The 12,310-nt window shown below is 40.0% G+C and overlaps 1 protein-coding gene across 1 annotated transcript; it reads left to right on the plus strand.

The window, feature by feature from the left end:
• Positions 1–2,005: 2,005 nt before the first annotated feature.
• lrrc56 (leucine rich repeat containing 56) lies at positions 2,006–9,231 on the plus strand. The gene is made up of 12 exons (XM_068312152.1): positions 2,006–2,173; positions 2,597–2,684; positions 3,060–3,120; positions 4,118–4,214; positions 4,497–4,694; positions 6,386–6,563; positions 6,652–6,882; positions 7,181–7,248; positions 7,747–7,889; positions 8,042–8,265; positions 8,447–8,786; positions 9,054–9,231. The coding sequence occupies exons 1-12, from the start codon at positions 2,006–2,008 to the stop codon at positions 9,229–9,231; spliced, it is 1,974 nt and encodes a 657-aa protein (XP_068168253.1).
• Positions 9,232–12,310: the final 3,079 nt, after the last annotated feature.

The following is a 12,310-nucleotide window of genomic DNA, read 5'->3' on the forward strand; positions in this document are numbered from 1 at the left end:
GATCCAAATGAAGCGGCAGACTCCAGAATCCATCTCAAAAGGGCAGTAATGCACTGAGACAGGATCTTTCTATGGTTCCACGGTTTCTTGGTCACTTTGTTTGTTGTTGCAGCAACCTTCTGACCTGCTACCAGAGGACACCTCAACCTGGAAAACGCTGCTAACCTTCTAACCCTGCCACCATGGCATGTTTTGTGAAGGCTTTGGCTAAACATGGTTAAAGCACACCAGGTTGGACAAACATTAAATGCTTTGGCTGAATTTTTTTTCTAACGTGGTTAAGCAGCACATACTATTTATAATTAAGTCAAATTAATGTTTAATTATGTATTTACATGTATATATGTTACATATAATTATGTTACAAATAATAGACAAACTCATTCCACAGGCTGGAATTTTTTGTTTTAATTAATTAATCAACCTGCTGTTGTGTGTATACTACAGTGATGTTATAAGGGCCACCAGCATGCTGGGTGCTACTGTAGCGTACAGTGTAAACTAATCCACAGGAGGATGCTTGCAGAACATTTTTATGTTCCAAATTAAGTGTGCTGCTAGTTTTAGCTTTTGAACCAGTAAGGTGTCAGATCTGACATGTTTTTAGTTTTCTTTTGACAATTCTGAATGTGTACATTCATGTGTAATGAGCTTTTTGGAATCTTTAATTTTGTACATAAGAGCATTTACGAAACCTGCTGGCTTATTTTTTGGACGCATTTGTTTTAATAGAGCTTGATTTTGTCACAATTTCCTTTGATCGCATTTAACAATCATATTTTCATTAAACATAGAGTTGGTGTTCCAGGGTTCAGCAATTTTTCTGGTTTTTGCAATTGTAAGATTATTTCTTAACTACAACATACAAACTACTTGATGGATGGCATTGCAATTCAGTAGAATAGTGTGAAACATGTCTTGGAAATGCAGTAATTATCAAATTCAGGAGTGAATGCAAATTTGTAAAGATGCCACATGATTCCAAATGTTAGAGGTGGGTTTTCATAGTAAAAGTCATAATATGTTGGGCAGCCTTACATGAGTATATTGCTTTCAGTTGCAGTGATGACACAATGGAGATTGCTGTCTCGGGATATAAAAATACAAGTCAGGATTAACCAAAATTACATAAGTCCAATTCCTCTTGCACAACATCACTGACTGATTATGTTTTAAAGTTGAAATTAAACCATGTACTGTAATTATTGCCTGATTGGTTTATAAATGCCCCCTCTTCCAGTGTGTCTTAAGTGGTTCAAGACGTTAAGTTAATTAAAAATAAAGCACAAATAAGATAAGAAGAGAAAATGATACAGTCAGTTGTGTATTTTTCTTCATTACATGACTGCATTAAAAGAAAACAGTGATTATGACTACATGGCTTCTCTTCATTATCAGAAGAAAAGCAGGGTAAATACTCACTGGATTTTGAAATATAGTGTAATGGGTTTAACTCTGCGTTTCCGCATTTCAAAATGAAAGTACAAACTTCCCTCACAGAAAACTTCAAAATATAGGCTGTCCCTTTTTCATTGTACTGTTATATTGTCTGTCTTGGTGCTGTTTCATATACACTACATATCCCATGAAGCCACGGGCTTCTCCTTTGTCGTTTCCAGGAAGTCATCTGTGGTTGTCAAGCAAACTTTTGGTTCGAAGCAAGGCTTCCAGCCTGAGAAATGTAGAGATCTTTTTCACCTGCAGTTTCCTGCAACAGGTAAATACAGTCTGTACCAAAACCTCCTGCATAACATTCAGTTATAAAGGACAGACGTTTGTATTGGATCAGAGCGGAATATTAATTAGTTTTCATCAGACATTATGTCATCTAATTATACCTAAGAAGTAAACGCTACCTTTTTTATTTTATTTTATTTTAGCTGAGCTAATTTAACGGTAGTTAGAATTTTTTTTTACATTTTAAAAAAAATATTTCTCCTTAGGATTTTCTAGCTGTTGGAGAGCCACTCAGCCTTTATGACTGGTCCTTTCAGGTTGGGCAGCAATGAGCTCCCGTTACGCGGCTGGTCCTCCTGAGGTCCGTCCGGGGACAGCGAGGGTCTCCGTGACCGAGCTGAGCGCATCCGGACACATCAACCCAACTCCCACCTCCAATCCATCTGACGACCCCCCAACAGCAGTGGACCTTTCCTACCTCTCTCCAGACAGGCTGGTAGGTCGGTAGGGGGGTCCAAACACACAGCCAGCCTGATGCTCTCTCTTTTCCATTGTTTGATTCATGTGGTTAGCCTACAATATGTGCCTTAAAGCATCATTTGAGATATCTGTTTATTCCCTTAGGTATTTTGTTAGATTGATTGTAATTCTCACACCTTAATTTTAATAATTAAGAACCTTAAATGATTCTGGTATTTCGTTCCCTATATGTTCAATAAAGAGCTCTGTGAACAACAATTAGATTAGAAAACAGGCTGACAGACGGTATTAAAGTTTGTTATTTTCCCATAACTGATTATGTCAAATTCATATTTTTTGTGGGTCTGGTAAATGTTGAAAAAGCCATTCTAAGGCAAGTCCAACTCATCATTATAGTATAAGGTCAGTTGATGTTCTATTAAATTTCCGTCCTGCTCAGAAATTGCTGTGTGGAACCAGGGAGCTCTCTCATGTGACGTCACTGGACATCCAAGTAGACACAGAAGAAAACACATTGGGTAACTTTGGTGAGAAACAGACATTTATATCATTTTTAAAAATGCATTTTGAAAAGGTACAGTTAAAACCATAAAGACTCACAAAGCTTTTCACATGTAAAATGATTACTTTAAATATCATCATCAGCTTTGATAAGGATACAGGAAACATCCTCTTCAATGCTTGTCTTTGCTTTCTTAAATTCCTATATATGGCAATACCAGGAAGCATTACAGAGAATTGTGTGTGACTCTTAGTAAAGACTGCCTCTGTAGCTGTTCTTCACTTTAAGCTAATTGAGGTTGATGATGAATTAGGAGTTGTTCAAGTGTGCTAGCCTGAACCCAATAACTAACCTCCCTGCTCTTACGTGACATAACTTTGCCTACCTGATCATCATGCAGGTAACTACTTGCCTCGGCTGGTGCAGCTAAGAATGAACAACAGCGTGATTGTATCAGTAAGGTAAGTGTGAAATTACATATATAAAAATAAATACCATTTCTTGTTTTCCACTTGGTTTGCAGTATCTTCAGAGGAAACCAAACTCAACCCTTTTTTTGTTGATATGATCTCATAGTTTGCTGGAGGCTGTCAAAGGATTACAGTACTGTCATGCTTCACAGTGTTTGCATGGGTGCGGTTAGACACTTTGGGGAACATCTCTGGTAGATCTAAAACAAAATGCAATGCTTTGAGGCAAAATGAAAAGTCAGAGGTCACAGGAATGTGTATCCAATAAGCAAAAAAAGTTGTGTGGTTGTAGCAAAGGTGCAGGCTCTGCCAAAGCTTTCCAACACAGAGCAGGGATGTACTGTATAATCAATTGTTGTGTTGAACGATGCATGTCACTGCTTGTAACCTAGACATAAACAGATGGGTCGTTTGGTATCGTTTTAGGGATCAATAACTTGGAGAACAGGTTCACCCACCTGTGTCATAATAGAATACCGAGGGGTTTGTGACTTATCGACTTTCAGATATGTCACACTGGATAGATGTAGGGGAAAAAAGGATATGAATTATGTGCAGTTTTGTATTGAATTCTCCTACCAGTTCATTTTGGTCACAACTATTTAATCAACATTGGATAAAATCAAGGATTCTGAATTGTCCCCATATGGGGAAAGGTGGAGTGTTGTCCCGTTTGAGGGACAAGAGGACAAACAAAAGGACAGGGAGCTGTGTGCTCCACCCTGAGAGCAGCAGAGACTGCCGGAAGTACCCTACACTGCCACTGATAGAATTTCTTGTTCCGGGCTATGGGAACTGTTGGAGCAGTAAGAGCATGTAGACACTCAGACTCTGCTGGATTGGTCACACTTGGGGTTTACTGAAGAAGCAAGTGGGCAGCATATTGGTGAAGAGAGGTTCAGTGCGCAAGAAACTGAAAAGACATTTCCACATATCACGGTGTGTGAAACTGCCTCTAACTGAAGTTGGTTCTATTTTGGCTCCTTAGAGATCTGGGGACTACCCTCTCCCACCTGCAGGTCCTGTGGATGCCCCGCTGCGCCCTGCAAGATTTAGATGGCATCGCTACTTTCTGTTCCCTAAAGGTAGATTTGTAAACATACAGGTTGTTCTCAGTGCTGACTACCTAGAAAGTCACTTGGGGGGTTAAAACAGTTACACATACGCCTTCCTGAATTTACTTAAATTTTAAAAACATATACAGTATGTAGATCAAAAGAAAAAGGTCTTTCTTGCACACATATTTTGAAAGTTTTAACCGGAGGAATTAATCCTGCCTTAAACATTACCACACATAAGGCTATATGATAAACACTCAACCTTTCAGGTTGACAGTGTAATATTTGTCCACCCTCCTTGTGTTTCAGGAGTTGTATGTGGCCTATAACAGCGTGTCAGACCTGAGCCAGGTTGGCATGCTGGAGAACCTGCAGCTGCTAGATCTGGAAGGAAACAATGTGGATGACCTGGTCCAGGTTCAGTATCTGGGTTTATGTGGCAAACTTCAGACACTGACCTTGGAGGGAAACCCTGTGTGTGCGTGTCCAAATCCAACAGTCACCCAGGTAAGGCTCCGCTAATATTTCTGCAGTTAAATTAGCTAAAAGTTATAAAGTTATCAATTCATAGAAACAGAGATGACGCTTAAATGAGTTTACTTAAATCAGGCTGAAGTAAACGTGCTAACATTTGTTTACCAGATCCACAAACTTCTTGAGTGTGAAAAAATTTGAGGACATCATGGAAAGCCAGCATTTAACCACAAATGTGACGTGTCAAATGTAAGAAGATGAGATGGAGGTGTCTGTGTTTACATGCTGATGCAGATCAGTGTACTTTAAATCCCTGGATCATTGTGAGTTACTGTGGCTAAGGCACCAAGTAGTACACATTTATAATTCTCAAAAAAAAAATTTTTAAATGTTAAATGTTTGAGAGAGGAGCCAGGTGGTTCTATTCAGTTAGTAAATGTGGCTTGTGGTTCTGATGCAGGTACCATACAGTTTGTTGCCTCTCCTGTCCTTGTGGGCTTGTGGTCCTTGTTGGAAAATGATGGAAAATGTAATTAGCATGTGCTGAGACATGAAAGTATCTGTGTGATCTCACCGCTCTACATCTGGGTCTCCAGCACATCAGATATGGAGGCAGGGAGAGCAGGAGGCATCAAAATAATCCAAACTAACATCCAGATAACTGACACGCCCTTCAGTAGAAACGTGACACAGACATAATGATTTTTTATTATATTACAGTGACATTTGATCCTGACATATAAAAACTGAGCAATTCTTCTTCTTTTTTTTAAGAGTAACCAACCATGACTTAAGGTAGCCTATCATGAATATATTCACAAGGGAGTGGAGCTGAAAATACAGAAGAGGAGCAGCATTTCCACCCTTTTCTGATTCTAGACACAGCGTGCTGGGAGTTTTTGGGCAGCAGTGAATGTGTTTATTTACTCTCACCAGCAGAGCATTAATTAGGAAACTAGGGCAATGAGGAGAGATGCTGAGCTGAATATGCATTAGGCTTGCACTTTTAAGTAACTGAGGGGTTGTTGGGTTTGTTCTATTGCCAAACTATCACTCTTCATGCTCCTGCTTTTCCCACCACACACACACGCACGCACGCACGCACGCACGCACACACACACACACACACACACACACACACACACACACACACACACACACACACACACACACACACACACACATCCGCTCACTTCCTCTCAACCAGCCCTTATTCTCCACCTCTTTTCTCTTTCATTTCCTCCCCTGCCAGCCTTTCAGTGTCTTTCATTCATTGCATCTGTGTGGTTTGGTGAATGCCAGGAGCACTGAAATCTAATTTGATTGCTCAGTAGCTCGGTCCTCACTGTCCGATTGTCTTTCTGTTTGGTTCTCTGTGTGCTAATGAAAGACCAGACATCAGTATAAGTCCCAGTTTTAGACTTTCTATCCCCCTCTCTATGTACAGTATGTAATGGATCAGCTCATTTAATGTGCTTGTTACATTAATTTAAGGGATGTACAATAGAACAAAACCGCATCTCTCTTTTTAAACAAATCAGGGACAGCATTCTATTCAATATTTTACCACACATTGTTCATGACATACACAGTCACAATATATGAGGCGGAACATTTCACCTGTCCATGTTGAGTATGAGGGCGAAAGTATAATATTCACTACTACTTTTTCACTAATATCATGCCCCATCCATACATGCATGTCCTTCCTTCTTTCTACGCAGGTTGCAGACTATAATTATCGAGCAGCAGTGAGGGAGTTGGTACCTCAACTGTGTTTCTTAGACAACTTAAGGGTGGACGAGGATGGATTTAGCTTCAGCAGTGCCATGAGGGAAGACTTGGACATTCTCTGCAACTCCATCAGGGACTGCAGTTCTGGTCAGGCAGCTCCCGAATACGGTGTCTGCATGTATATGTGGTTTTTATCATTTAGTGCAGACCAGCTAATTACAGATCTGTATTTGGGCCACTTCTTTTGTCTTTTTAGTGGAAACAGCAGACGGTGCATGTCTTTTTGGCAGACCCGCTTCAGCTGGGCACCCTGCTTTCAGCCGCTCCTGCATCCGGCCCCAGTCATTAGCAGGCTCCAGACCCAAAATTGATTCCAGACCCATGTCAGCCACTGTGCTTGGAGGTCTCTCCCGTCCAGGATCCAGGCCTAGTTCCGCAGAGTCAGATCTAGCAATGGTGGAAACAGAAACCAGCATCCTTACACATGGTTAGATACTTCAGTGATTGTTTTTCATACTGACGTTGCAGCCATGTTATCTTAACCTCCCTTGTATTATAAACTTCTCTATATTGCTGCCATAGTATCGTAATGAACCATATCTTTGTGTGTAAAACAAACTGCAGACACATTAGATCCATCAATATATTTAATTTGGTTTTAATGCAATTTTCCACTGAATTTGTTCAGATTAACTCTGTGACCGGCAATCCTTACTCTCCAGTGCCATCAAATGGGCTTGTTTGTTCCATAAAACTTTATCTGTCTCACCTGTTTATTTATGAAGGGGCTGGCAAGATCCTGTTCTGTGGAAACCCAGTCAAGGGTGTTCGGGCAAGGCGAGAAAAGTTGAGGGTAGGTAATGGTTTGTGTGTGTGTGTGTGTGTGTGGGGGGGCAATATCTGATTGCTGTTAATGCCATATCAAATGGATCGCACCATTCTGTTATTTTTTGCATGCTGCAAAACATTTAATGGTGACTGAAGGGAGAAACAAGCTTAATGGGCTTTGAGAGGTTGTTATGGCTGTCTGACATCACTGCTTCATCTCATCATGTTAGGATACTGTAAACACAAGGAGCTAATTAGTCACAGGAGTCGGTATAACAGCGTCACGGGGACTTGATAGATGGGGCGCTTACTGCAGGTGTCATGGGGTCTGTCATACTGGCATATACACACACCACTGATGTCACTTCGCCATCCTCTTATCTTTTTCTCTTCCGTCTACCTGCTCTGACTGTCATCCTGCTGTCCATTCATAACTAATATACTCAGTTCTTAGGCCTTTATTCCGTTGTGTTTCCTTGTTTCCCATCCTGCCGCCCACAACGTTTTCCTTCTTGTCTCGTAGACAGCACCACCCAGGTCAACATTCATCCCCCGTGATTTTCCCATCCATGTGCCAGAACACACATACGACCTTGAGGAGCCTGTCGGTAGAGAACGTGCCGATGTGTTCGCTGAGCTTAAAGCTTGGAGGGAGCAGCACAGCAAGTACAAACTTTCTGCAGTGGCACCACAATTATTTGAAGTTTATTTTTTAAATACAATGTGTTCAGTGAGTGTAAGTTTTTGATTTACTCCTCACGTCAGTCGTGTCATTTTTAGTCAGGTAAAACGAAATCTGTCTGTTGTCGTTTTCTCAGCCGTCTCCAGGCAATAGAAACAGAGAGATCATCGCAGATCCTTGCTATTAAGTACAGTGATGAAGAAGAAGAAGATGGAGATGATAATGATGATGATGATGAGGAAGAAGAAGGCATCGTTTGTGCTGAGACTGACAGTAGTGCTGAAGAATCTGGAGAGGAGAAGCACGTCGACTGCCTGGATACATTATCTCCAGATTCTTCTTTCCAGTCCATTTCCCCAGGTGAGCTGGACCACCGAATAAAAATAGTTGCAGTTGATTTGAAAAAAACATAACCATAAAGAAAATTCAAAATGTTCTTCCATCAACAATAACAATAAACAACAAACACAGCTAATTATATGCTATATTATTCCAGGCTGTAATGCCACTTCCTAAACCCTTATTTTTGTTTTGTGCTCAGACCTGCAACATGGTGACATCTCAACCCCTGATGTTACTCGACTCACTCTGTCTCCAGGCACCATGCTGTCCCCTTCTCCACCTCCCAGCGTCACAGCAGCTCCAGAGAATCGAAAGTCACTAGGGATGTTACGAGCGCGAAGGTTTCGGCTCAGCCAGACCTTTTCAGAGTGTTTACCAGACATAAAGAAGGAAGCACGCTCATCTGTAAGAGACACCAACCTGAAACCCCAGGAGGCCCAGTTCTTAACCAGAACTGATGCCCCTCGGTTACCCCTTACTCCACACATGCCCTACCCATCTACAACAAATACCCTGGGCAAAGGATTGGTGGAATCATGGTATTACTTAGGGTTATTTTAATATCCTGATTTGTATCCATGCATGCAGTTTATATATGACACATTCAGCTAAAGTTTATATCAAAATGAATGTAAAAATCTGCTGAATCATTTAAAACATGGTTATGGGGTTTTCTAAATGAATGATGCAGTCAGTTTATTATTAAAAACAATTGATTGTGACAAGCTGCTAAAAGGCACTGTATATCAGTCTGTGTTAATGTAATTTCATGTATATCAGTACTAAGATATGTTGTTTTTTTTCAGTGTAAAAATGGGTTTGTCTGGTGTTCATCATGGCGATAAGGATCTTCAAACTCCTCAGATGTCGAGAGTCCTGGCAAGACCGGCGATTACTCGCCCTCACACAGCCAGGGCCGCTTTGCAGAGGCATCACTCACATCAACTACCCCCACCCTGCGGCGGGAGATCACACCCACTCTAACACCAGTGTGGGCAGATGTTTACCTGCCCGGCCAGTTCACCAGATTAATGTGACTGTTCTATTTTAACTTGGGTCACATGGAGACACTGACTGGGATCATGATTGACAGATTTTTTTGATGTGTGATGGGATTTACTGCTTTCAACGGTGATTGAAATCATTTCCACGGCAACATCTATGAACTTCAGTTGAGTTATTGGTAAAAAAAACCTGATGGCTGCTTTATCTGACACAAGTTTGTGAAGCATACCTTACATTTACACTCCTCAGGTTGAAATTTTGTCATTACAATTCAAACAATGCTATAGATTTTTTTTAAACCACTTTCAAAGCTGTGATCTAGAAATAAAAAAACCCATAATGGCAGAAATTGCACACCTGTTTACTACACTATAAAACCGCTGCTCGTCTTTTTTCTAACTCTCTTTAACTCTCCTTATCATCAAAGGTCTCCTCGCGTTTTCATAAATACTGTAGGTTGGTATTCATAGTGTAATAATACAATATTGCCACTTGATGGCGCTGTCTGTAAACGTTAAACTGGATCATCGCTTCAGTCACCTTGACAAGTAATCACTCATATCTACCACCAACACAAAAGTTATTCCATTTTTGACAGCATTTTGACTCATAAAGCCATGTTTATATCCAAGTAAGAGTGATTCAAAATATACACAAACAAGCTACAGACTAGAACTTATGTCTGTTTAGAGTTTATATTTTATCTGTTTCTCTTTTGGAAATTACTTTACCTTGCTGGGAAAAACAATATCAGATATGTCGTCCTGAGGTCAGAGCAGTCATATCTGATATCTTAGTGGTCCTAAAAGGCACCAATGTTTACTGTAGTGGTGTTTTGTGGGATGCCAGTACAGTATTAATATGAAATTCAATATTAAGGAAACCACTGCAGCTGGTATGCTGACATTTCTAAACTAGCTGTTATACCGAGAGCTGGCATGAGCATTCTTATAAACACAGTTCTGTCATCCACACTTCAGTTTTGTCCACAGAAACAGGATGTAAATAATGTCTCCTGGTAACAAAGCAGGCAGTCATTAAACCTTGAAAACACTGCCAACACTCCTCACTACAGTGTTGAATTAAGAGATTTCCACATGTCAGAGACAGGAATGTATGATGTGTGTGTACATGTATGGGCTCATATCCACTAATCCATAAGATAACTTCTATGTAACACACATTTCTTACTTTTGAGCAACTCTTTCCACCATAGTTTCACCTTCGATAAGCTCTTGCTCCCTGTCAAGTGCTTTCAGCCACATTCTCATCATTCTGCTGCTCGTATGCCTCAAGACACAGAGAAGGAGAAAAAAAATAGAATGAAAGGCCGTTTTGGGTGGGAAAGTGCGATAATGTCCACCTGCTCCCTGACAGCCATCATTTTCACAGATTTTCGGACTGGGGACCTGTTCTGGCTGCTGGGCAGTGTTTTCCCACTCCCCAGTTAGTACCAAAAACTATCACTATCACAAGAAGCCTCTGCCCTACATCACTGGCTGCAAATTGTAATGAAAGCATGGAAACATTATTGAGAAAACTAATTTACTCTGATGGTTTGTCTGACATGTAGTGAAGCAAAAAAACATTAATGAATAATCTTTGAGTCAACATTTTTGTGGGAAAAAGCTTATTTATGGTACCAATCATATTTGTCTTTTCAGAAAAAGCAGGTTACATGGAGGTTAAAGTACAGCACTTCAGTGTGACATAGCTTTGCATTGCTCCCCAGAGGTGAATATAAAAAAAGCAGAGGTGGGATACAGTTATTTAGGCAAATATAAAAGCTAGTAGAATAACCAAATGTGAAAGAGGCTCCTCTCTATTGTAAACACACACACAAAATGATAGACAAAATCATACATTTACACTGAAGTGGACAAAACTGTCAACGTGTTGTTAATGATACAAAAACCAGATGAGGTGGAGCTGATTGACTAAAATATACAGTATGTTCCATAAAAATCCATATCCATACATCCATTTCACAGTCCCCAAAATACTCCACCAGAATGAGACAGGTTTCCACTAATGATCTGTCTGCAACAGACAATGACCATACATTCATGTTGGAACCAGAACCAACAAAAGGGGTGATGGACAATTACAGGTAAACGCTTTGTTCAAACAGAACACACAATGTAACTTTGTGCCTAAAAGGTGACACACATTTCATTTATTCCGTGCCGGGAACTTCCTTCTTTTTTTGACATGACAGGTCATGTTTCATTATCAGGTGCTTTGACTGTAAATACCAGCAGTATGAGTTCAGGCAGGCCCGTGAGTAACTGTTTGCACAGTGCATGTGAGGCTACAAAGGATCCTGCACAGACAAACATTCCTGGAACTGAATTGATATTGGGCTGCATAATTCATTTTTTGTTGACATTGTTACAACCAAAAGCAGACAAAGAGTCTTTAATGATATAAAAAGACAGAGTCAGTCATTGGTAAGTCTGTATACCAATATGTTCAGGTAAAGCTGACATCATTGAGTTAATACAGAATAACTGTGTTCAAATGTCAATATTGGTTAATTTTTAACAAGTTGAGCCCCAAAGCATTTCTCATTATATAATATTTTATTCCATCATGTTTATTCAAGCAATATAACTAAATGGACTTCTGATGTTTGGCTCTGTTTTAAAACAAAACTATAGAAAGAGAATGAAGAGGTTATATCTGCAATAAAATTGCAAGGCAGTCATCTGAGAATTAATAACCGCAGCTAATTCTGCATTTTCCAGTCGTGCTGTTTCAAGGTCATGTTTTCAGTAACTGAGCAGTGAGAGGCACTGGAGATGACCTGTTAATCAAAAGGAAGAGAAGATATTCTGTGTGTACGTGTTTGAATTCTGTACTTGAAAATATTGCATACTTATGTTTTCAACACAGTATGTTGTCATGCTTTTAGAGAGAAAGAGCTCATAATGTGTTCTTTCCACTTTCTTTCAGTCTGGCATGTTGAAAAAAAAATAAATATCAAGCAACAAACACAATTCAGTGGTTTTAGGGATTCTTGGCTCACACAGATTTGATGGAATGATTACATTATTGC

Source organism: Antennarius striatus, chromosome 4 (assembly GCF_040054535.1).
Source record: "Antennarius striatus isolate MH-2024 chromosome 4, ASM4005453v1, whole genome shotgun sequence".
In the NCBI taxonomy this organism is placed as follows: domain Eukaryota; kingdom Metazoa; phylum Chordata; class Actinopteri; order Lophiiformes; family Antennariidae; genus Antennarius; species Antennarius striatus.